The 23,577-nt window shown below is 39.6% G+C and overlaps 1 protein-coding gene across 2 annotated transcripts; it reads left to right on the top strand.

Annotated features, from left to right (window-relative positions):
* Positions 1-3,430: 3,430 nt before the first annotated feature.
* Positions 3,431-21,554, top strand: PRLR (prolactin receptor). 2 transcript variants are annotated; one of them, XM_086770382.1, is made up of 13 exons: positions 3,431-3,500; positions 4,484-4,616; positions 6,712-6,881; positions 7,682-7,848; positions 9,221-9,223; positions 9,445-9,586; positions 11,072-11,204; positions 12,420-12,589; positions 14,967-15,136; positions 16,080-16,224; positions 17,041-17,140; positions 19,823-19,892; positions 20,535-21,554. In XM_086770382.1, the coding sequence occupies exons 1-13, from the start codon at positions 3,431-3,433 to the stop codon at positions 21,552-21,554; spliced, it is 2,493 nt and encodes an 830-aa protein (XP_086626508.1). The 2 variants fall into 2 exon arrangements, with proteins under 2 accessions (XP_086626508.1, XP_086626507.1); XM_086770381.1 differs by lacking the exon at positions 9,221-9,223.
* The last annotated feature ends 2,023 nt before the right edge of the window (positions 21,555-23,577 follow it).

Below are 23,577 nucleotides of genomic sequence, written 5' to 3'. Positions count from 1 at the left end.
GTTGCCCTTGGCCTTGTGGAACTTCATGAGGTTTGCATGGGCCCATCTTTCCAGCCTGTCAAGGTCCCTCTGGATGCTATCCCTTCCCTCCAGTGTTTTGACTGCACCACACAGCTTGGTGTCATCAGCAAATTTCCTGAGGGTGCACTCTATCCCACTGTCCATGTCACTGACAAAGGGCCTGTCCCCTGAGGAACACCACTCTTCACTGGTCCCTACTTGGACATTGAGCCGTTGACCACAACTTTTTGAATGCAGCCATCCAGCCAATTCCTTATCCACTGAGTGGTCCATCCATCAAATCCATGTGTCTCCAGTTTAGAGACAAGACTGTCGTGTGGGACAGTGTCAAATGCCTTGCCTAAGTCCAGGTAGATGATGTCAGTTGGTCATCCCTTGTCCATCAATGCTGTAACCCCATCATAGAAAGTCACCAAAATGGTCAGGCACAATTTGCACTTAGTGAAGCCCTGTTGGCTGTCCCCAGTCACCTCCTTATTTCCCAAGTGTCTCAGCATGGTTTCCAGGAGGATCTGCTCCATGACCTTGCCAGGCACAGAGGTGAGACTGACTGGCCTATAACTCCCTGTAAGTCTTCCTTATTTCCCTTTTTAAGAATAGGGTTTATGTTTCCCCTTTTCCAGTCAGTGGAAACCTCACCAGACTGCCACAACTTCTCAAAGATGATGGACAGCGGCTTGGCAACTTCATCTGCCAGTTCCCTTGGAACCCATGGATGCATCTCATGAGGGGATGGATGCACAATGGACTTGTGCACCTTCCAGGTTCCTTAGATGGTCTCAAACTGATCTTCTGCTACAGTAGGCAGCTCGTCATTCTCCCAGTCCCTGCTTTTGCCTTCTGTGACATGAGTGGCATGGTTAGAGCCCTTGCTGGTGAAGAGTGAGGCAGAAAAGTCATTGAGTACCTCAACCTTCTCCCTGTGCTGGGTAACCCGGTTTCCTGTTTCCTTCTGGGGAGGGCCTGTTGTCCTAAATCTGGGTTTGTTTACCCAGTGTGCAGTACGCCAATCTTACACACAGAGCAGAGGTATTTATTTATATCATTTCTGCGCAGAGGTGGGTGCTAGGTGGTAATAACCATCCCTGCATGGAGTTAAAAGTTAATTCTTTAAATTGCTATCATGAGACAGCCTCTGTGTCCCCTGCTCATCTTTGTACCTGTTTTCCAAATCTGTTCTAAATAGGTTAACTTGATTTTTTTTTCCCTGAGTATAGGTGACCAGAATTGATATAGAGTTTAGTCTGTGGCACTAATATGACCATATTCCTCCCCCATGTCTCTTCTGTTCTTTTTCACAGAGCTGGAGCATGATCATCTCAATTTTAAAAAACAAATACTTGTTTTAAATGCATTAATTTCATCCTATTTCTATTAATTTGGTTCTTCTGCTCTTCAGTTTCCAAAGTTATACTGTTTTCCTTGCAGCATGCTCTAATACAGCTTTTTTTCTGATGATGCTTCTCTGTTTTGTCATATTGACAAATTTAATTCTTCTACTCACTGTAGTCAGTTTCTCTTATCTGTCATTTCTTCATGCAGAAAAGAGATGTCTGCAAAGGAAAAAAAAGAATTACAGTACCATTTCCTTACAGGGAAGCACACTATGATTCTCAGTTTGGAAGTGCTGTATTTCGCAAATGTTCCAACAATTCTTAGAAATAATAAAATATCATGAGTGGTATCATATGTATGTGAAATGGTTACTGTTTATAGTTCATTATTTCACCTTTACTTGAGAAAAATATGCCTCTTTCTTGCATGAGCTCAATGGTCTGTGGTCCGCATTATATAACAACAAGTTTTCAGCTCATTTCTGAAGTTAAACCCTAATGTTTGTGCCTGCCATTTGTTTACACTCAGAAAATTTGCATGTGCTTACACAAAGCTGGAATTTACATTTAAATGGTCGGCTCTCCACTGACTGTATGTGCACAGATTGCTGGAAGTGAGGTTAGAACTAACACAGATGCCATTCTGCAGCCTGTACATCAGTTGCATGCGTGAAATGTGCCTGGATATTCAGAAGTGGTATAGGGAAATGTAGCCAACTGTTGTTCTTCACCACATTGTCCACAGTAAACATGTTTTAGACTCAGTTAAATTAACTGATACTTCATTTGCCTTTGCACTTGAAAAACATTTATGCACTGATGGGTTATAGTTTCTTGATACAGAAAATGAATTGCATAATGAAAATTGAGTCATCTAATAAACCACAAAGAATTTTTCCTCAGCAAAGAGACAGCTTGTTCCCACGCTGTGCTACACTGAATGGGTTTCAGTCTGACAAATACCTGTCAGATGTGCTTGGTAGGAGTGGAAAGCTGAGATAAGGAGTTTCCTGTTTAGATAGTAAATTGTTATTCTTCTATTTCAAAGAATGAGGTTGGATACTGAGAATCTGGTAGCCGACTCCAGTCATCATCTCCAAGCAGAAGGCATGCTGGTGGGAGAAGCAGGTGGTTTGCTTTAAGTCATTCGGTCTTTTCTTCAGACTAAGCAAACAGATTTAGCAGGAGCAGGGACTCCTGCTCGCCCTGCGCTGTAACCTGAATTCTGAGGACATCTAGTGGTGTCAGCCCACTGCAGGAACTGGCTTGTCACAGCTGGTGGCTTCCACTTGCACCTCTGTATTTCAGATAAGGTCTGCAACACTGCCTCTGCGCTTTAGCGGTTGAAGAAAGAGGGATAATTGCGTCCCATCTTGCATTTTCAGCTGACAAATTAGCTGTGAAGTTATGCTACTTTTTCCTTGGTTTCTTTTCTCTGATACTGGCATTTCCAGTTTACTGCAAAATTAAACGCAGTGAAAACAATGAGATGAACGCACAGGAAGAGTAGCATTCTTCAGCTCAGGTGATCCTGAATGCCACATTACCTGTCCCAAATATCCAAAAGTCATGAGACTGGCTCAAAAATCATAAACATCTAAATAAATTTTAATTCTTTTCTATTTGAACTCTGAAGGTCCTGAAAACAGAAGGCAAAGATGCTAAGTTTTTCTTTCTATTAACAAGGACAAAAGTGCATGTTTTGTTACTGAAAGGTTGGTTTCTCTGGTAAATTAAGGAGTGCAAAGGTTAGAGCTTTAAGAAAAGCTCTCAATATTCCCAGTATGGCAGATAAATATGCAAGATTTGTTAATGCTATGTAATTGTAATCCCAGCACTGCTAACCATTCAAAGCCCTTCAGGAAGACCTACTTGGTACTCTCTGATTCAGGTCTTCTACTTCTGAAGTGGAAATGTAGCTGTTGCAGGAATTAATTAGCTGCAATTCAAAAAGGACTTTGATCAAGCCAAGCGATACGTATTACATGTTAAGCTTTGTTATTGAGTACTGCATGATGGCGTATTTTTCAGAGAGCCTTTGATCTGATATTTCCTCCTGAGTAGAAGCAGATATCATGAAGCAGAAATTGATATCATCAGTTCAAATTATTTTGCTACTTGCTCTGACCACAGTGGGTCTGACTGGTAAGTACAACACTTCCTGAAACACTTGTTTTTCCTTAAAACACTTTCTTCAGAAAAGTCTGAGGCTTTATCTGATCTATCCTGGCCATCACTGGAGCCTGTACATATTTAAATTACTTTCTTTTAAAGTTTTCTATGGAGATTTTGAAAATAGCTTGAGTCCTTTTTTGTGTTTATAGAATTAATTTAACGATTATGTGGTGCTGATGATGAAGGGCACTCACTCCATCCCTGCAATCACTTCATCCTTGTCACCTTCTTGGGAATTAGCACCACAAGAATAATAACACTATTAGAGATATGATATGGAAGGCTAATGAAATTCAGGCAAGCTTAGGTTGAAAAGCCACATGGTTTTCATGTCAAAATGAATGTAAATTTATGGTCTGTGTTTTGGGTAGAATGACAAGTAGTCTTAACAGGAAATATTCTTAAATGTATTGGGATTATTAGGGAATATTCAAATAATTAATTAATACGTTCAGGTTGACAATAAACAAAATACTCTATCCATCCCATTGATTCCTTCTTTTTATAATTTACCCTAAATATTTGCAAATAGTGGAATTTTAGTTCTGTTGCAAAGTTGAAGCTGAAATTTAATTTTAAGATGACCTAAAGATAAAAATTTGGGATATTTTAAGAAAAAAAATAAAGTCACACATTTACTTACAAGCTTTTTAGTTAAATTTGGAGATAACTGTACACTTTTTAGGTTTATGTAAAAATGAAATATTAGTTTGAAAAACAGAAGTAAAAAAAAAAATATTAGTAACTGTTTTAGAAATTTGAAGTAAAATATATTTACTTTTCTGAAAGTTTTGACTGTGTTTCCAGGTAGGTTTATTTGCCAAATTCAGTCCACAGTTTCAAATAATTTTATTTTCCTCAAAAAAGTATTCCCTGGTGAATTTGTCATTCAACAACAGCAAGAAACATAGTTCAACTCTAATATAACTAGCTGGATTTCTGCACTTCCCTAGGTCAATCATACCCTGGAAAACCTAAGATAATAAGATGTCGTTCTCTAGAAAAGGAAACCTTTTCTTGTTGGTGGAAGCCTGGCTCAGATGGAAGACTTCCTACCAATTACACCCTGTTCTACAGCAAGGACAGGTAACAAGCGGTGCATAAGTATTCTGTAAGTGATCAACTGATGATTATGACAGAATGAGGGACTAATAACGTTAATTTATAAAGCCTTTTTTATGAGTCCATGTTAAATCTCAGATAGGCAGCAAGGGCTATATGAGATGAGTGGCTTTCCCTTGTTGGAAGAAAACATGACCGTGACCAGTCCCAAACCTTCAGCCTGTCTCTACTGAAACTCATCTTCACTAAAATCCCCCTGGTCTAAAGACATGATGGGAAAGGTGTAGCTTGTCCATCTTATCAGGAGGTGCACAGCTTTTATCTGAATGGTGTGCTTCTTGGAGGAGACCACCAAGGCACCGTGGGGCAGTTGGGCAGGGCCTCCATCCAGGGTTCATCCCACCACCCCAGCCAGGGAACAGGACAGGCTGGGGGCTGCCTTGGGGACAGGAACAGGCTGAGGCTGGGTGGGTTGAGGCTGGCTTGGAAGGGCCCATATCTGGGAGGGGCTGGGTGTGGGGAGCTGGAGACCAGCTCAGCTGTGGTGGGCTGAAATGGGGACCTGGGCCACAGGTAGTGCATGAGGAGGCCCTGGGGAGGCTGGGCAGGAACGGTGAGGGCTGGTGGTGCCCTGAGGGCCCTGCTGAGGAGTTTTTCCATTACTGTGCACAAGAAACCGCCATCTGGAGAAAATCTATAGACAGTCTTTGCTTCCCCTTCTGGGTCTGTAGCCAACATTGTGGTTCCCAAAACTGAGTAAAATCAGATGTGGGTATTGCATCTCCAAAGTTACTATTTTGGTAAAGTCTGTGACTCCCTCATCCTGTTTAAGAATAAAATGTGTATAAGTTTAGCAACTTTGCTTAATTGTGCTTCTTTGTATAACTGCCCTTTCTTCCTGAAAACAAGAGGTCTCAGAACAGGGCCAACTAAGCAGGGAGGTTCAGAGATTAAATTTCTTTGAATAAATCCAGTGAAGTTCAGAATGGTTAAGGTAAAGCCTCAGACTTCCCTACTTCAATTACATAAACTCCCAATCATTTGGTTTTAATTGATCAGGAAAGATGCAGCCCTTCATGAAGTTACCACACTCGACAATAATCTGAGAGCTTTTATTTTATGAAAGTCTAGATGTTTCAATCTCAATCAAAACAGAAATTTTAATGAACATTTTAAGTCATACCTATCACTGCCCAGAACAGTCCTGTTTAGGAATGCTTCTCCATTTCATTAAATCTGCTGAACACCAGGCACTGCCAAGCACTCCAGATCTGGACCACAGTTGCCTTTCTTAGCTCATTGTCTCTCAGGTATACGTCGCTTACTCCCTTTTTTTTTTTTTTTTTTTTTTGTGTGAACTGGAACAAAACTGCCTGTAAACTAAGGGATCTTGTTATTAGCAGTGCATAGAGCGTAACAGTAGGACTAAAGTGCATCCTTGAACCATCTCAGCTGGTGCTTTGGGTTTGTGCAGTTCTTCACACCTGGGATACGCTCTGAGTACATCACCCAGTTCAGCTTTAATTAAGTACAAAACAATCCCTCTCCTAGAAAAACCAGACTCATATAAAGGTAATAGGTAAGAGATAATTAATTAATCAGATTTTTTTTTTGTTTAGATCATTGTGATGATGCTTATGTTTAAAAAGCACATAAATTAATATCTTGCTGAAAACAAAATAATCAAGAAAACATTCCTCTGCCATAGGGTCCATCAGGTTACTTTCCAGGGGAAATATGTAAAGAAGATATTTAGCAATTTTTTTCCTTTAGTCAAAGTGAATGTGTTTAAATTGCCTTTTAACATGCTTTTAAACATTTTTAAAAATCACTTTGTGCTGTCTCTAGAAATTTCTCTTTCTATTCTTTTGTTGACATATTCATAGGTATACAAAAGGGGATAAAAGCATTCATACCGAACAACTGCAGGAAAAATAGCAATGACGCATTTATGGTAATAGCATTTGACACTCGCCAAAATGTTTCCCAGAGGTGGAATTATATACAAGTTTAAAGTTAAATATTTCAAATTTCTTTACTGAACCTAGGCCATTACTAGAATATTAGCTGCTTTGCTTCATTTCCTAAACTCCTAACTTTAAAAATCATTTTATTTCAGTGAAGAAAAAATCTATGAATGTCCAGACTACCAAACATCAGGTCCCAATTCCTGCTACTTTGATAAAAACCACACTAATCCCTGGACAACGTACAATATCACTGTAATGGCAACAAACGAGATTGGAAGCAACACTTCAGATCCTCAATATGTGGATGTGACCTCCATAGGTAAAAAAAGAAGAATGAAATGGAAAACAAACTAGTTGGAGATGTATGTGGTTTTTAATCCCAGAACACGCAGTGGTGAAAGATTTCTTTCTTCATTATGTGAAACCTGCTATGGAGTAGTGTTTATCTACAGATGTTCTAAAATACACATCTTTAATTTATATGAAAACTGCATTTTACTTACAAATTAACTACATATTTTATTGTAATTTTAACTTTGGCTGAAAAATTTGCTCTAGTTTCTAGTTATCTCCAGTATCTTAATTAGACTCAATTACAGTTTTGTATGTTCCTAGCACTGTAGATTATAGAAGTTCCAAATTAGGCTAATCTACCTAAATTTTCAAAATGTAAACATATTTCCGGCTGCTAGCATTTCAGTTCTGGGAAGGTAAAAATAACTGCCTAAGCACTCTGCGGGCTTTTTATAGTATTTAATATTCCTAAGTCCATTCTGCTTTCTGCATACACATAATCTACACATTGTAATGATAAATGTAATTAAGTCTTTTTAGCTATGAAATATCTCACATTTTAATTTTTCAGGACTTGCCTAATGAACTTATGATTTGTATTTCTTTAGCATGACAAATTCAGAGTGAAGTCTAAGATTTGCTGATACTGTGGTAAACCAGTAGCGAGTGAAACGTTAGGGAGAAAGGAAAAAAAAACCTATTGTACTATTCCCTTATAGAAGTGCTAAATGATCTGAAATTATGTGATGAAATAGAAAACCTTAAAGGAGATGCCTTTTCTGAGAGCAAATTAAGTCACTAATGGCAAACTTTTCATTTATACAGTTCAGCCAGATGCTCCTGTGAATGTCTCTCTAGAAACAAAAACATCTGCTAGCATAATGTCTCTTTGGGCAAAATGGTCTCCACCTCCATTAGCTGATGTCAGCTCTAACTCACATGTATATCACTATGAGCTACGACTAAAACCTGAGGAAAAGGAAGAGTGGGAGGTAATGGAAAAATATGTTTATTGTATAAATACTCTTTTCAGCGAGTTCTCTTGTCTGAATTTAACTGGTAATAAAAATTTTCATTTCTGTAAGGATAGAAAAATTAATGTAATCTAATCTGATTAAAGGCAGAAAAATATACTGTAGTGGTTTGTAGAGAGAGTAAAATTGAAGGTATTTGTATAATTGTCCTGATGTCATATACTAAAAAAAAATCCTATTTAGTCCTCTGATATAATATTTAATTGTAATTTTAATCAGTGTGTCTGTTCTCAAGTGTCAGATTAAGAAACTGCTCAGCTCATATAGTTTAAACCAAATCAGGATCAAAGCAGTTTATCGATTCATTAAGATGTAATTAACAATCAATCAGTTAACTGTGCAGTCAAGGTCACTATCAGCAATACAACAGATAAATCACAACACTGAATACTTAAAAATGTTAATAGACACCACAAATTTATAATCACACTTCTATAACTAGTCCCTGAAATATGCTTTATACAGAAATTCCCTTCTCCCAGGAAGAGTAGGTTACAAGCACACTCCACCCTCCTGGGAGTACAAACTCCCCTATTTACACCCATTTCTGTAGGGAACATGGATGCTTTAACTTCATGTGAACCCCTGTCCCTTCTTACAGTCTACTAAGACACACATCAGTGAGACAGCCCCCACACAATCACATGCATACACCCAGATGTGGGTTCCTAAGCTGCATGTTCTCTGGAGTGCAGCTACTCACAGTATCAGAGGTCGAGGCTGCTCTGTCTGGCCCAGGCAGAGGTCATGATGCTAGCAGAACAGCCTCTGATAGCATCAAACTAAACTTCAGCTACTGCTGAAATTTCCAGTCTCCTCCTACTATTACAAATTTTCATGCTTCTTTGATACTGCTTTTCAAGCTGACCCTTTTTGTTTCAGAAGTCTCTTAGTTATTCCCTAATTACTATTTAATTGGACTGAAAGTCATCATCATCATCATCCTCTTCAACATGATCAGCTGGGACCCTCCAAAATTCCTGAGATGAGGGTTGTCCCCAGCTGATCATGTTGAAGAGAATGATGGTGATATTGTGCCATTTTTCTAGGAGTGGGCCCACAGTACTCCCACAGCTGAGATACCGGGTTAAAATATCATTCTCAAAGTCATAGTCAGGTGGCCTCAGTGCTACCTAAGTTGTTGATGCATTAATGATGGAGAAAGCTATGTGTCTTGACTTTCTGAAGAGAGATTCAAAGGGCCGAGGAAGGCGCTTAATAATAAGCACTAAAACTGGCCGCTGAGAAGCATTACACAGAGGGTTTATTTGTGAGTTGGTCTACATATAGTGTTCCTTGCATTGTGCATCTGATGGAGTACTAACTAAAGGAAGTCTACAATTAAATATATTCTGGAGTATCAGAATCTGAGTGTCGCTGAAGTGAGTTTTTCTCTTAAGTCACTACCTTTGCTTCTTTATAATTCACATCTTATAAGATATCTGACTGAAACTTTTGCCTTCAGAAGTCAGTGACACAAGCCTACTCCTTTATGGTTTCTTTGTTAAAATGGCCCAATTCTTTATTATTTTTCAAGTCCATTTTCTTTTCCAGACAATATCTGTTGGAGTACAGACACAGTACAAAGTGACTAGGTTACATGCTGGGGTGAAGTATGTTGTTCAGGTCCGTTGCATGTTGGACCTTGGAGAATGGAGTGAGTGGAGCTCCGAAAAATGCATTCAGATCCCAAATGGTGAGTGGATGATTGCTGTTCTGTTAATTGTATTTAAATTCTAGACAGTTCAGTGTTGTGTAAGGTACCTAAATGGCAGCCCTGAAGACCTGGTTTCTCACACAGATACTTCATAGTGCTGGAGGAACAGCTTAGTGCATCTTACCGTACTTTGGCTGTAATTGCATATTTAAGTCTTGCTGAGCCACTCAGAATCCTCTGCTGAAACTGGCTGTGACAAATAGGCTGGGATTTACTACGAAGTCACTTCTGATATAAGTGTGCCTAAATAATTTATTGTTCCTGTCCTTCTATTTAAAAATCATGTTGATTTCATCTGTACCTAGAGATATCAGGAAATGGTACTCGTGTAAGAATCATTCATTTGTTCATTAGTAACTGCACTGAAAGCACTGCCGTGTCTAACAAAGCATAACACTTGCAGCTGCTATCACATGGAAATAATTATCTGTGTTTTGTTGGGTTTCAGTGAACATATTAAATATGCATGACATCATATCTTGTTGTCTGACACTTCAGCCAGGTTGTCTCAAATCTTCTTCTTCTGTCATTAATTGTATTATTCATTATTTGACATGGAGATTGCTGAAGTACTGTTAATAGAAAAATATTTTAAAATGTCCCATTTTTGGATCTGCCTTAGGCAATTAGAAATTTGGAAAATCAATGTTTCTACTCTAAATAGTAGAAAATATATATTATTGATGTAATAGAACCATATTTTGCCACAAATATGTAACTGCAAATGTTTCAATCATATCAGGGGTTTGACTAGTATCATCTTATTCAAAATGTAAGCATTTTCCTCTCCCGTATTCTAAGTGCTTTGCTTGAGACTATAAAAACATCATCGGGAATCCAAATAATTATAAATTGTTTGGCAGCAATCGGGCAAGTAGCCTGAGTGCTGAGTATAACGTCACTTTACAAGGAAATATGAGAGCTACTTCTTTGTGCCTTTGGAGTTAGCTCAGCCTATGTACCTCAGAGAGAATTACTGGCAAAGACATAAAAAAAATGGGCAAACACTTACGTGTTTCTTCATTTTTCCTGTAAAAGCCAAAACAAATGACAGCATATTTTTAAAACAATCAGAAGCACCTTAAAACACATTTTCTGAAGAAAAAATGGTTTATGTGGAAAATAGATTGGGGAGCAGAGTGTATTTTAAATCTTTTTCTAGAACCTGCTATTACAGTATTTGAGCACCCTTTATCAGACTTAGGGGCAGAGAAAAGACACAGCCAGAGAACTAAGACATAGGTCCTCAGCATTGCTGCAGTGGGAGAGGATTTTGAATCCACATCAGAGTAGCAGGCTGCTACCCTAACCACTGAACCATCCTTCCTTTCCTATGCTAATAGGAAGCAAAACTTTTTCTTTCCTTGTAGGAAAAAAAAAGTATTTTCATGTGTTCTGCTTGATATTGTTTTTTGAATTCAAAGTTGACCTAATGCATTAAACTTACTAATTACTGTCTTACAGGACAGTCACCTCCTGAAAAGCCAACAATAATAAAATGCCGTTCTCCAGAAAAGGAAACATTCACTTGTTGGTGGAAACCTGGTTCAGATGGTGGATATCCTACTAACTACACTTTGCTTTACAGCAAAGAAGGGTAATAAGCTGTGTATAATTATTCAATGTTTTATTGCAAGGACCTGGAAAATAAATCCTGACTGGTTTTGCATTTAGATGTCATTTTCCACAGCACATGCTTTTGTCCAAGTGACATATTCTGGAATAGCACTAGCAGCAACATATTTAAGGTTAAAATAGGATCTCTTTATAATGTCAAGTTTTTCAAAGTTCTGTGAATTCTTCTGCCTTGAAAGTCATCATGGCATAGCAACTGCATAATAGCATGCAATACAAATGCACAGTCCTGTGCCATGCAGCCATGCAGCCATGCAGCCACAGAAATAAAGCTTTCCAAAATGACCAGATATTAAAATTTTAATCTCTGATAATGCTTATTTTGCACAAGTGTTCATAGGCCATGAATGCCTCCTGGCTTCTGCAGTAGTCTTCGTACTGAAACTTTTATTACGTACTAAACATTCATTTTAAAGGAGTGGTCAATATTTTGTTTGGGTCTTGTGAAATATTTTTGGTTCACCCAGCACTGCTCAACCTTGCACTCACCTAACTGGATGCTAAACTCTGTACTTGTCAGCTGAGAGCCAGATCTTAGTGGAAAAAGACAGATACTGGTCTAGCCAGCTAGGGCAGAGTGTGAGATCCACATCCACAATGTTCTCTTTTGTTATTGTGCATCTCAGAGGAGCCTGGAAACAAGTACTACATAGTCAACTTTTTCTCCTATGTCTGCTCCCTTTGAGAAACTTAGGAATGGATTTGGAGGACAGGTATAAAGTAGATTTTTTTTGAGGAACGGGTGATGGAAGACCAAAATAGATTCCGAAGGCATATTAATGTAATATGCAAAACTCATGTAAGTGTGAAATGAACATTGGAAATACGCAGTTTTTAATAGATGAGTTAAAGACTTCAGCAATCACTTCTACTGGCTTGCTGAAACCTGCAAGAGCTACACAGTGGACAATGGCATTCAGAAAAGTAAGAGATGCACTCTACTAGCCAACTGCTGCATCTACAACAGCCTAAGTTCTTCAGGCTTTGTAATCTTTATTTGAGGGAGAAAAATGCTTACTATAGTCTCTGGAATTGGTCAATGACTCTTTAATCTGAAAGAAGTTTTCTGATTTGCTTCACATGGCCAGGCATGAAAAATCTGATCCAGTCCTAAATAATCCTGAAGTAATCAAAGTCAGGTGTTTTGTAAGCTAATCACTGGATTCTTTCATTTCAGAGAAGAACAAATTTATGAATGTCCAGATTACAGAACTGCAGGCCCAAATTCGTGCTACTTCGATAAAAAGCACACCTCTTTCTGGACCATATACAATATTACCGTGAGGGCCACTAATGAAATGGGAAGTAACATCTCTGATCCTCACTATGTGGATGTGACTTACATAGGTAAGAGATAAAAAGTATTTTCTGCAAAACAAAATAATTCAAAATTATGGGGTTTGACACAAGACTTTTGATTCCAGCTCTTCTCCTATGTAGTATTATATCCAACTTAAAAACTTGTAACAACAAATGAGATCTTATCTGGTGTAATAATAAATTTATATTCATCCTTTTACTATTTTATTTTCAAAGGAAGCCTAAAAATGCTGAAAACCTTAAAATTGCTTTCAGATAACCATTTATTGGTTTTCCATATTTCTTTCAGTCAAGCCCTAAGAAACATAATCCAGCTAAAATCTTTTTCCACTCTACCAGCAACTGAAATCAAATTGATCTTTTAACTAATAATACTTAAATTTTATTACCTAAAAGTAGTTTCCAGACCCAAGAGAAGCTGAATTAGTGCTTTTTATGTCAGGTACTGAGAGTCGCTTTTCTCAGACTTTTTCCACAGAGTGACTGTGGACAAGTATTTAGGTTTTTTTTCTAGGGTAATGGAACATTATCACTGATAACCATTTTGTTATCGAGGATCTGACTGCCAGGAGTCTGGCAACTGGAAAAGGGCTGCTGGAGAAAAGGCTTTAGATTTTACCTGCATGCCCTGACTACTTACTTCAAACTTTGCATGAGACAGTGGTAAAATACATGCATGATATGCAGAAGCTCTACCCCTGAACTGAGGAAGCTGCAAGCCGGACTATAGCAGAAACCTGCTGTGTTGGGTTTGTGTGGCAAGGTTTTGGTAACAAGGGGAGGCCACAGGGGTGGCTTCTATGAGAATCTGCCAAAAGCTGCCCCTGTGTCCCACAGAGTCAGTGCCAGCTGGCTCCGTGATGGACCCGCCGCTGGCCAAGGGTGAGCTCATCAGTGAAGGTGGTAGCACCTCTGTGATAACATATTTAAGAAGGGAGGAAAAAACTATGCAAGGACAACTGCGGGGGGGAAAGAGGAGTGAGAATATGTGAGAGAAACAACCCTGCAGACACCAAGGTCAGTGAAGAAGGAGGGGGAGGAGGTGCTTCAGGTGCCAGAGCAGAGATTCCCCTGCAGCCTGTGGTGAAGACCATGGTGAAGCAGGCTGCCTGCTGCAGCCCGTGGAGGCCCACAGAGGAGCAGAGATCCCCCTGCAGCCCAGGGAGGACCCCACTCTGGGGCAAGTGGATGCACTCAGAGGAGGCTGTGACTCCATGGAGGGCCCACAGTGGAGCAGGCTCCCAGCACGCCCTGTGGATCGATGGGGAGAGGAGCCCACACTGGAGCAGGCTTCCTGGCAGGACTTGTGACCTCATGAGGGACCCATGCTGGAGCAGTGTGTTCCTGAAGGACTGTAGTCCATGGAAGGGACCCACGCTGGAGCAGTTCATGAATAAATGTAGCCTGTGGAGAAGTTTGTGGAGGACTGTCTTCCATGGGAAGGACCCCACACTGGAGCAGGGGAAGAACATGAGGAGTCCTCCTCCTGAGGAGGAAGGAGTGGCAGAGACAATGTGTGATGAACTGACCACAACCCTTATTCCCTGCACAGGGAGGGAGGAAGTAGAGAATCTGGGAGTGAAGTTGAGCCTAGGAAGGATGAGGGGAAAGTGGTTTAATATTTAGTTTTACTTCTCATTATCCTACTCAAATTTGATTGGTGATAAATTAAACTAATTTCCCCAATTCGAGTCTGTTTTCCCTGTGGTGATAATTGGTGAGTGATCTCTCCCTGTCCTTATCTCAAGCCACTAGCCTTTAGTTACATTTTCTCTCCCTCATCCAGCTGAGCAGGGAAGTGATACAGCAGTTTGGTGGGCACCCGGCATCCAGCCAAGGTCAACCCACCACATCAGCATTCCATTTTGGTTTATTTTTGAGATATAGACAGGACTTTAATATTACTGGTTTATTTTATTTTTAAATAACCTTATATATGCGTGTAGGGATTATGCTGTTGTGTTTTCTGAATGTAAAAGATGGGAGAGGTCAAGTTTCATCAGCTACATGTGTTTTTTCAGTATTCCTAAATGTATGTGCCAACTTTGATAAGATAATGGTAAAACACAACTTTCATAACACAACATTAAAGATGTTAACTTTGAAACATAGTTGTGGGGAAAGGCAAAAATACATGGTATTGTAAGAAAAAAAATAATTTCTGGTGACAAATGATTAAGCCTCCACTGAACTCAACATATGTACTGTTCTTCAGTTTTTTCTTCAAATTCATAAATCCTTACTTACTTTATCAGAAAACTCTTGATCCTTGTATTCCAGCACCAGGTCTGTATTATGAGACACAATGCAGGTGGCAACTCTCTGCTCACCATTTTATATTTCTTCCTAACATGCATGGAAAGAATCATTTAGGGTCTTATTGTCAGTTATTTTATTTTAACAGTACAGCCAGATCCTCCTGTGAATGTAACTCTGGAATTAAAAAAGCCAATAAACAGAAAACCGTATCTGGTCTTGACGTGGTCTCCACCCCCGCTGGCTGATGTCAGATCTGGATGGCTCACCCTTGAATATGAGTTGCGACTAAAGCCTGAAGAAGGAGAGGAATGGGAGGTAAGGATGTTGCAGGTTTTTGCTTGATGATGTTTTCTGATCAATTAGATTTTACCAGCCAGGTCCCATGCCTAAATGTAATGAAGCTGGCACACTGAGTAGTTCATAGTTTTTCAAAAGTGCTTGTGTGAACTATAACTTCCTATTGAGAATCCTGGTATCTCAGATGCTGCTGTGTGATAGCAGGTGATAAATAGCTTGAGGTCATTATGTATTAGACATATTGCCATTAGATTTTAAATTGTTCTTTCTCGTTTAGTAAGTTTTCTTTTGTGGTAATTTGTTCTTAACCAGACACATTTCTTAGGTAACAGAAAGCTCAGTGACATTACATAAAAACTTTTAAACTTGTGCAACTAGCCATTAGGTGATAGTTGTCATGGCCACTTAATAATAACTGTCCATAGCCATGATCTGCAACTCAAACAACTGGGTGGCAAATTAAAGACTCCAGCTATTGGTATTTTTCTGCATCCCCTTCTTGTCTGCTGCCATACTTCCTAGCCATCTCTCTATCTCCTCCTTCCTTCCCCCTGCCATTGCAAGATCCACTTTTTACTATTCTATGCAGATCCACCAACTCATGTTCCCTCTTTTCTCTGTGCATTTTCTTCTCCCATCTCTCTTTCTTGCCTCCTCCTCCTCTTCTCACCGTTGCAGATCCCACCATTGCCACAGTTCCTCCCTCCATCGGCTCATGATGTGTTTTTGTACTAGTTTAATTTGCACAGTATACCAGAGCCCACTGAATTATGCTAGAAAGCTGAACTATAGAAATAAAACAAATATATCATTATTCCATGCCTACATAGCAATTATAAAGAAGCTATCCAGATTTGTTTTATATCCTGAACTTAGTTATCAAGACTTAAACCTTGCTGTGATTTTCATACAAAAATGTCTCAATTTTCTATGTATTTTATGATTTTTATTTAATTTCCAGACTATTTTTGTTGGACAGCAAACACAATATAAAATGTTTAGTTTAAATCCTGGAAAGAAATACATTGTACAGATTCACTGCAAACCAGACCACCATGGATCATGGAGTGAATGGAGCTCAGAAAAGTATATTCAGATCCCTACTGGTGAGTGGCCAGGTATCCCTTCAGTAATCACTATTACACAGAAGTTCATGTAATACTTTTGTTAGCTGTTTGTGGCACCCATGTAGATTGACATTCCATAGTTTCCCTAGGACAGGTAAGAACATCATTGCTAAGCTAACTGAATTCTCAGTGTCCCTGCACCATATACAGTTAGCTTTCCCCTTCATTACTTTTTGGAGTTAAGAAGGTGAATCAGTTTCTTTACTTATTTAAACCTTTATATACTTTCTGTTTATTGCCTCGTTTGTTCTCATAGTGGTAGTTTTTAATTAAAAGTATAATGGTAACTGCATTAAAACTGCTACACAGACAACAGGGAGCTTCAGATAGTAACAGTTCTTAATTACTTTTTATCTGGAATGAATTTGAAATATGTAAAAATGTAAAAAGTGTCATGTTACAATAGAAATCCTTACAAAAATCTAGTCCTAAATTATTTAACCCATAATTTAATTAATTGTATGCTATGTATTTGATAATGAAATTACTAAAGTATTGGCATAATTGGATTTGAACCCAATTGCTATAACTGGCTGTGACAACATTTCCCTCTTCATACATTTCAGTATCATTTTTCCAAGAGAGTCTTTTTTCTGCACAGTGCCATTAATAAAAAATATATTTATTATGAGATATTACAGTGAAATCTATCTATGATAGTAAAGGCATGTAGATTTAATACCAAATTTGTCAGTTTACACCAATTTTTAAAATAAAAATAATATGTGACTTTTTTACATACTGACTATGCATATGCTAGATGTGCGTCCTTAAATAATTCTGTTTTTTTCCTAGACTTTAGAGCAAAAGATATGGTTGTGTGGATTGTCGTTGGTGTCTTGTCATCTCTTATATGTTTAATCATGACCTGGACAATGGTTTTGAAAGGGTACAGGTGAGTCACCTATTTCACAATTGCATGGAGCTGAAAACCTCAGCAAACTTCAAAAACAGGCGTCTAACATTTGATTCAATTTACGTTTTGTGTTCTCTTATAAACTATAAGTTACAGGTATTAAATTCACAAATGATAAAGAGATATTTCTGTTCTTTAGGGAAACCAGGCTAAATTCTCAGTTGGTAAAGATAAGTCTCTAATAGATTTGACCATCTTGGTTAGCCATAGAAGTATTCAACAAACATCATTTGGAGCATCCCTGCTCCTGTAGAAGACACGACTTTTGTTTTTGCCCTAATATCCTAAAGGAAACAAAGTTTCCTTTATGAGGTTGTCTTTCTGCCCATCTGTCTGTCAATTCCCTAAATAATTTATTAGAACACTGGCTAATTTTAATCAAATCTGAAAGAGAAGGGTGTTGCAAAGATTCCTCCAGAAGGGAACTGGTGTCCTGGTTACCCAGGACATGGAGAAGGCTAAGGTTCTCAATGACTTTTTTGCCTCAGTCTTCACCGACAAGAGTTCCTGTCCCACCACCCAAGCTGTAGAAGGTGCAAGCAGGGACTGCGAGAATGAAGAACCGCCCATTGTACTCGAAGAGCAGGTTCGGGATCATCTGAGAAACCTAAAGGTGCACAAGTCCATGGGACCTGATGAGATCCATCCGCGGGTCCTGAGGGAACTGGCGGATGAAGTTGCCAAGCCACTGGCTATCGTATTTGAGAAGTCATGGCAGTCTGGTGAGGTCCCTGATGACTGGAAGAGAGGGAACATAACCCCAATTTTTAAAAAGGGGAATAAGGAAGACCCGGGTAACTACAGGCCAGTCAGCCTCACCTCTGTGCCTGGCAAGGTCATGGAGCAGATTCTCCTGGAAACCATGCTAAGGCACATGGAGAGCAAGGAGGTGGTTGGTGACAGCCAGCATGGCTTCACCAAGGGCAGATCGTGCCTGACCAATTTGGTGGCCTTCTATGACGGGGTGACGGCATTGGTGGACAAGGGACGAGCAACAGACATCATCTACCTGGACTTGTGCAAAGCTTTTGACACTGTCCCGCATGACATCCTTCTCTCTAAACTAGAGAGACATGGGTTTGATGGACGGACCACTCGGTGGATAAGGAGTTGGCTGGATGGCCGCACTCAGAGAGTGGTGGTCAACGGCTCAATGTCCATGTGGAGACCAGTCACGAGTAGTGTCCCTCAGGGGTCCGTGCTGGGCCCAGCCCTGTTCAACATCTTTGTCGGTGACATGGACAGTGGGATAGAGTGCACCCTCAGCAAGTTTGCCGACGACACCAAGTTTTGTGGTGCCGTCGACACGCTGGAAGGGAGGGATGCCATCCAGAGGGACCTTGACAGGCTGGAGAGGTGGGCCCGTGCCAACCTCATGAAGTTCAACCAGGCCAAGTGCAAGGTCCTGCCCCTGGGTCATGGCAATCCCAGGCACAAATACAGGCTGGGCAGAGAATGGATTGAGAGCAGCCCTGAGGAGAAGGACTTGGGAGTGCTGGTGGATGAGAAGCTTAACATGAGCAGGCAATGCGCCCTTGCGGCCCAGAAGGCCAACCGCAGCCTGGGCTGCATCAAGAGGAGCGTGGCCAGCAGGTCGAGGGAGGGGATTCTCCCCCTCTACTCTGCCCTGGTGAGACCCCACCTGGAGTACTGTGTCCAGTTCTGGAGCCCCCAACACAAGAAGGACATGGACCAGTTGGAGAAGGTCCAGAGGAGGGCCACAAAGATGATAAAAGGGCTGGAGCACCTCTCTTATGAGGACAGGCTGAGAGAGTTGGGGCTGTTCAGCCTGGAGAAGAGGAGGCTCTGGGGAGACCTGATAGCGGTCTTCCAGTACCTCAAGGGGGCCTACAAGAAAGATGGGGAAAGGCTGTTTAGTAGGGCCTGTTGCAATAGGACGAGGGGTAATGTTTTTAAAATAGAGGGGGGTAGATTTAGATTAGAAATTAGGAAATTTTTTTTTATGATGTGAGTTGTAGAACACTGGAACAGGTTGCCCAGAAAGGTGGTGGAGGCCCCATCTCTGGAAACGTTCAAGGCCAGGCTGGATGAGGCTCTGAGCAACCTGATCTAGTTGGGGATGTCCCTGCTCCTTGCAGGGGGGTTGGACTAGATGACCTTTGAAGGTCCCTTCCAACCCTAACCATTCTATGATTCTATGATTATAACTTTTGTACAAGTCTTGCAAAAAATACTGACTGAGTAGAAGAAAGAGAAAGAAACTGGTGATAGAAAAGCCATCAGAAGTCATTCATCATAAATCCTGTTTAGTAGTAGTTAGCTGCCAGTCAAGTATGTACAAACAGCCCCACATAGCTGTTTCTTGCCCAGTGATGAAGTTACAGTGATACTAGAGAACTGGAGGTTAAGGGACAAAGGACAATAAAAGGATATTAGCAGGGTTACTTGTACAGTTTAATAACTTTTGTACTGTTCTCTTTCTTAAAAATACATTTAAGAGTAACTTAGGGTAACTAAGTTCATACTGTAAGTGGATTTGTAAATTATCTGGCTTGAGATGTAGACAGGAAATAGGGGTCCGGCAGGGAGGTATCAGATAAGGGAGAAGTGTTTAAAATGTCAGTCACATTCCGAGGAAAAGGAAGAACAAATAGATATGGCCCATACTTACACCTGGTGTGTTTCATTCTGTTTTTTCAGAATGATAGCCTTTATTCTACCACCAGTTCCAGGACCAAAGATAAAAGGCATAGATACACATCTGTTAGAGGTGAGTACCACTGATAACAACAAAAGAATTCACCATTACTTACTTTTTCAAATTATATACTAGCAAACACAATTATCATAATAAAGAATAAACCAGCTTCAAATATTTTAATCAATGTTAAAAATTGGCGAAACTTGCAGGTTGATTGTGTGGAGGATTTGTGTGAGACAGAGTCTTGGCTTGCACTAGTAGTAGGAGGGCATTTGAGAACAGGGTTTGTGACTGCAGATGTTCCCTGGGACACCACAAGAGCCAAGACCTGTGTGATCTTCCTAGTAGTTCTTCTGGAAGTTGCTTTCTGCAGTCTCTTGCCATGCTGAGAAGGCAGGACATGGCTGCTCTATCATTCTCCTCCATTCCGTTCTTGTTAAACCCATGAGACCTGTACCTGCCAAAAGCTCCCTGGTCTTCCCATTTTAGAAACATGAATTCTGGGATTGTGTCTCCCCACTGAGGGAACTCAAGAAATTCTCTTCTGTTCTTCCACTGTTTTCTGCAGCAGTAGAAATCTAGTTTAGGTGTAGTGATGTAAGTATTAAAGTATTTGTATATTAAATATGTAGATTGTTCACAGTCAGTATCTAGTCAGATAAACCCTAAGATTAACAGTGAAAAAATCTATCTTATTTCTTTTGCCCTTAGAGAGGAAAATCTGAAGAATTATTGAGTGCTCTTGGTTGCCATGGTTTCCCTCCAACATCAGACTGTGAGGAACTGCTGATAGAATATCTGGAGGTAGAGGACAGTGAGGATCAGCAACTCATGCCAAGCCATGAAAATTGCCGTCCCAGTAAAAATGCAAAAATGATACGCAAGGAAACAGACAATGACTCAGGCCGAGGGAGCTGTGATAGCCCTTCTCTGCTTTCTGACAAGTGCAGGGAGACACGCGCCCTTCCATCAACAGTTCAAACACAAGATGTAAGAGAAGTTCAAGAAAATAAAGGAGGAAAAAGGAGCTGGGAAACTCAGGGTGTAGCCTCAGAACAGAAACCACTCCTTAACAATGAGAGTACAGTATCATCCACGTGGCCTGCAGCTCCGTTACCTAATAATCAGCCTCCTACGTTTGCCTACCACAGTACTGTAGATGCACATAAGATAATACTGAGCACCACAAATGTGAACATTACATCAGTTTTGATGGGAAATGAAGAAAAGCATCAGTCACAATATCATATCACTGAAACTGTCCACGATGACACAGAAAAGCAAAGAGAGGACAATTTGCATTCCAAAACTGACCAAACCACAGTGCTGGTCAAACAAAACAAACCCAATGATAAGTCACCTTTTTTGAATCCTAAACTAATGGATTATGTAGAAGTTCACAAAGTCAGACAAGATGAGGAGCCAGCAGTATTACTGAAACATAAAGAAAATAGTGGAAAGACCGAAAAATACACTGTTACAGGAAACAGCAAAGAATATACCAAGGTCTCAACAGTTGTGGACCATAATATTCTAGTATTAATGCCAGATTCACGCACCCAGCACACATCTGTGTCTCAAGAACCTGCAGTGGAAACACCTGAGAATCTTCAGCAAGGTCAAGCTGAGAAAAATATGAGCTACTGTCTGACAGTTCCAGGCGCGTGTAAAAGTGAGACCAGTGGATCAGAGTACATGGACCCATCTTCCTTTATGCCCTCCTTTAAATAAGTAGTACTTAGTACAGTACATATTTAGTAGTTATGTACAGTAAAACAAAACCACATAGAAAATAGTTCCTTTTAAAAGCCTCGCTTCTGATGTGTATTATACAGAGTAACATAAACTGTGGGTTGAGGTAATAATCATGGAAGTAAACCTTGGATCATTAACACATGTTTCTGACACAGGGAAATGACAAAATGGATATTATCTGCCAGGAAAAATACATTGTAAACTAATTATTCAGCTCTGCAGATCTTATATACTTTGATTACACCTGAGTGAATACTGCAGATTCAACGAAGATGAACATTGTTACAGGTCAGTCAGTACACCATAGTGATCTGAGCAGTTCCTAAATCAGATAAAACATTGCACAACAGCATTCTGATCTACAATGTATTTTCTTCCCATGCATTCTGACACTAGATTAAGTTTTCTTTCTATTTTTTTCTCAATCATTAAGAAAAAAAAAAAAGAGCTCTTACATATGACAAATCGTATATAGAAGATAATATATTCAACAAATTACAGTTAAAAAAAAAGTTATTCTAAATATATTTTTGCTTTGTTTCAATGTGACAGAAAACTTTGCATCTCATTCATATCCTAGTCCAATCAAACCAAACATGAAAAAAATAGCAGGACAATATTTGATATACTGCCTTACTGTATATAATATATAATTCTACTTTAGTACAAGCCCATATGTTTAGCAATGTATTTTTAAAGGCTATTTTTCTATTACCAAAAACAGCAAAATAAAATATTTTTTAATTTCCCGATGCTATTTCGCTACTTAGGAACTTTTCTGTTTCCTTCTGCTGAGACAGCAGTAACCAGTAAAGCTACTCTTTCTATAAAAAGCATTAAATTAAACTTTATACTAATTATGAATATGAGGTAATTTTTAAACTATATTTCTAATATATTGCAGATGTATTACTATTTTCCTTGTAAATTATTTATTTCACATATTTTTATCACCTGTAATTACAAAATTAAAATAGGATCTAGGTTTTGAGAGCAAAGCTTCTTTCCCACTGAATTTGTAATCTTAACACCAATCATGAATGGAATGGTGTTTTCCTGCATCCTTAGACATTGCACTTTTCTCTGAGCTGGGAAGGAAAGTTTGAAATTAGATTTTTCATAATAAACTTATCAACATTAATTTTGGAATCCAGCTTCCAAAGTCAAAGATACAAGACATAAAGTCTGAGTCAGAGCTTTGCTGAAACAGTGGTGGCAATGAGGAAAGGAGTCGATGTACTTGGGCTGGGCAGATGTCCCCAGAACAGCAGTGGGAACAGTGAGTGTTCCTCATATCACATGTAACCAAAGGCAGAATCAAATGTGGTCCTTCCTTCTTGAAACAAAAGTTTAATTTACTCCAGAAAAGTAAGACTAAGTCATGACTGATTAAAACTGTGTCAAGTATTTAGCCAGGATCACTAGCTTCAGGGGAAACTGGAAACATGAGGTAAGGGAAATTGTACTGTACATGTGAAGGAAAGTGTATTTACTGTAGATGAGCTCTCTTCTGTTCTTATCCTTCCTGAACAGCTTTACGTTTCTCCAGCTTTTAATGATTTTATGCACTGAGCCAGCCTTCCTGCAATATCACGTTACCTGCTGCAGGGCCAGCCAAAAGAGACTTCCAGATTTTGAAGTTCCCAGAAAGCCACATCTAATCTAGCAAATCAGATTTTCACCATTTACCTTCATGACATGGAACTGCTCAAGTACAGATCAGTCAAGCTGTCTAGCTCTTCCACTGGCAGGACTTTAGAATTTAATTAATTATCTGTGTGTCCGTAAACATTTGTGTTAGTGCATACTGCAACATTTACGTTAGGTGTCAAATTTAGAGCCTGTTTCCTCTATTACAGGCAACATACTGCCCGCTTCCAAAGTTTGATCAGAACAGTCTGGGTGCTCTGCTGAATGTGTAGGAAGGTCTCGTAGATTCTTAATTTGGCCACTTATTTAACACTTGAAGACAAGAAGTGGCTACTCCAGAGAGCAATGA

Source organism: Chlamydotis macqueenii, chromosome Z (assembly GCF_036417535.1).
Source record: "Chlamydotis macqueenii isolate bChlMac1 chromosome Z, bChlMac1.mat, whole genome shotgun sequence".
Lineage (NCBI taxonomy): Eukaryota > Metazoa > Chordata > Aves > Otidiformes > Otididae > Chlamydotis > Chlamydotis macqueenii.
The sequence above is the reverse complement of the archived record's forward strand: the minus strand, read 5'-3'. Positions and strand labels throughout refer to the sequence as shown.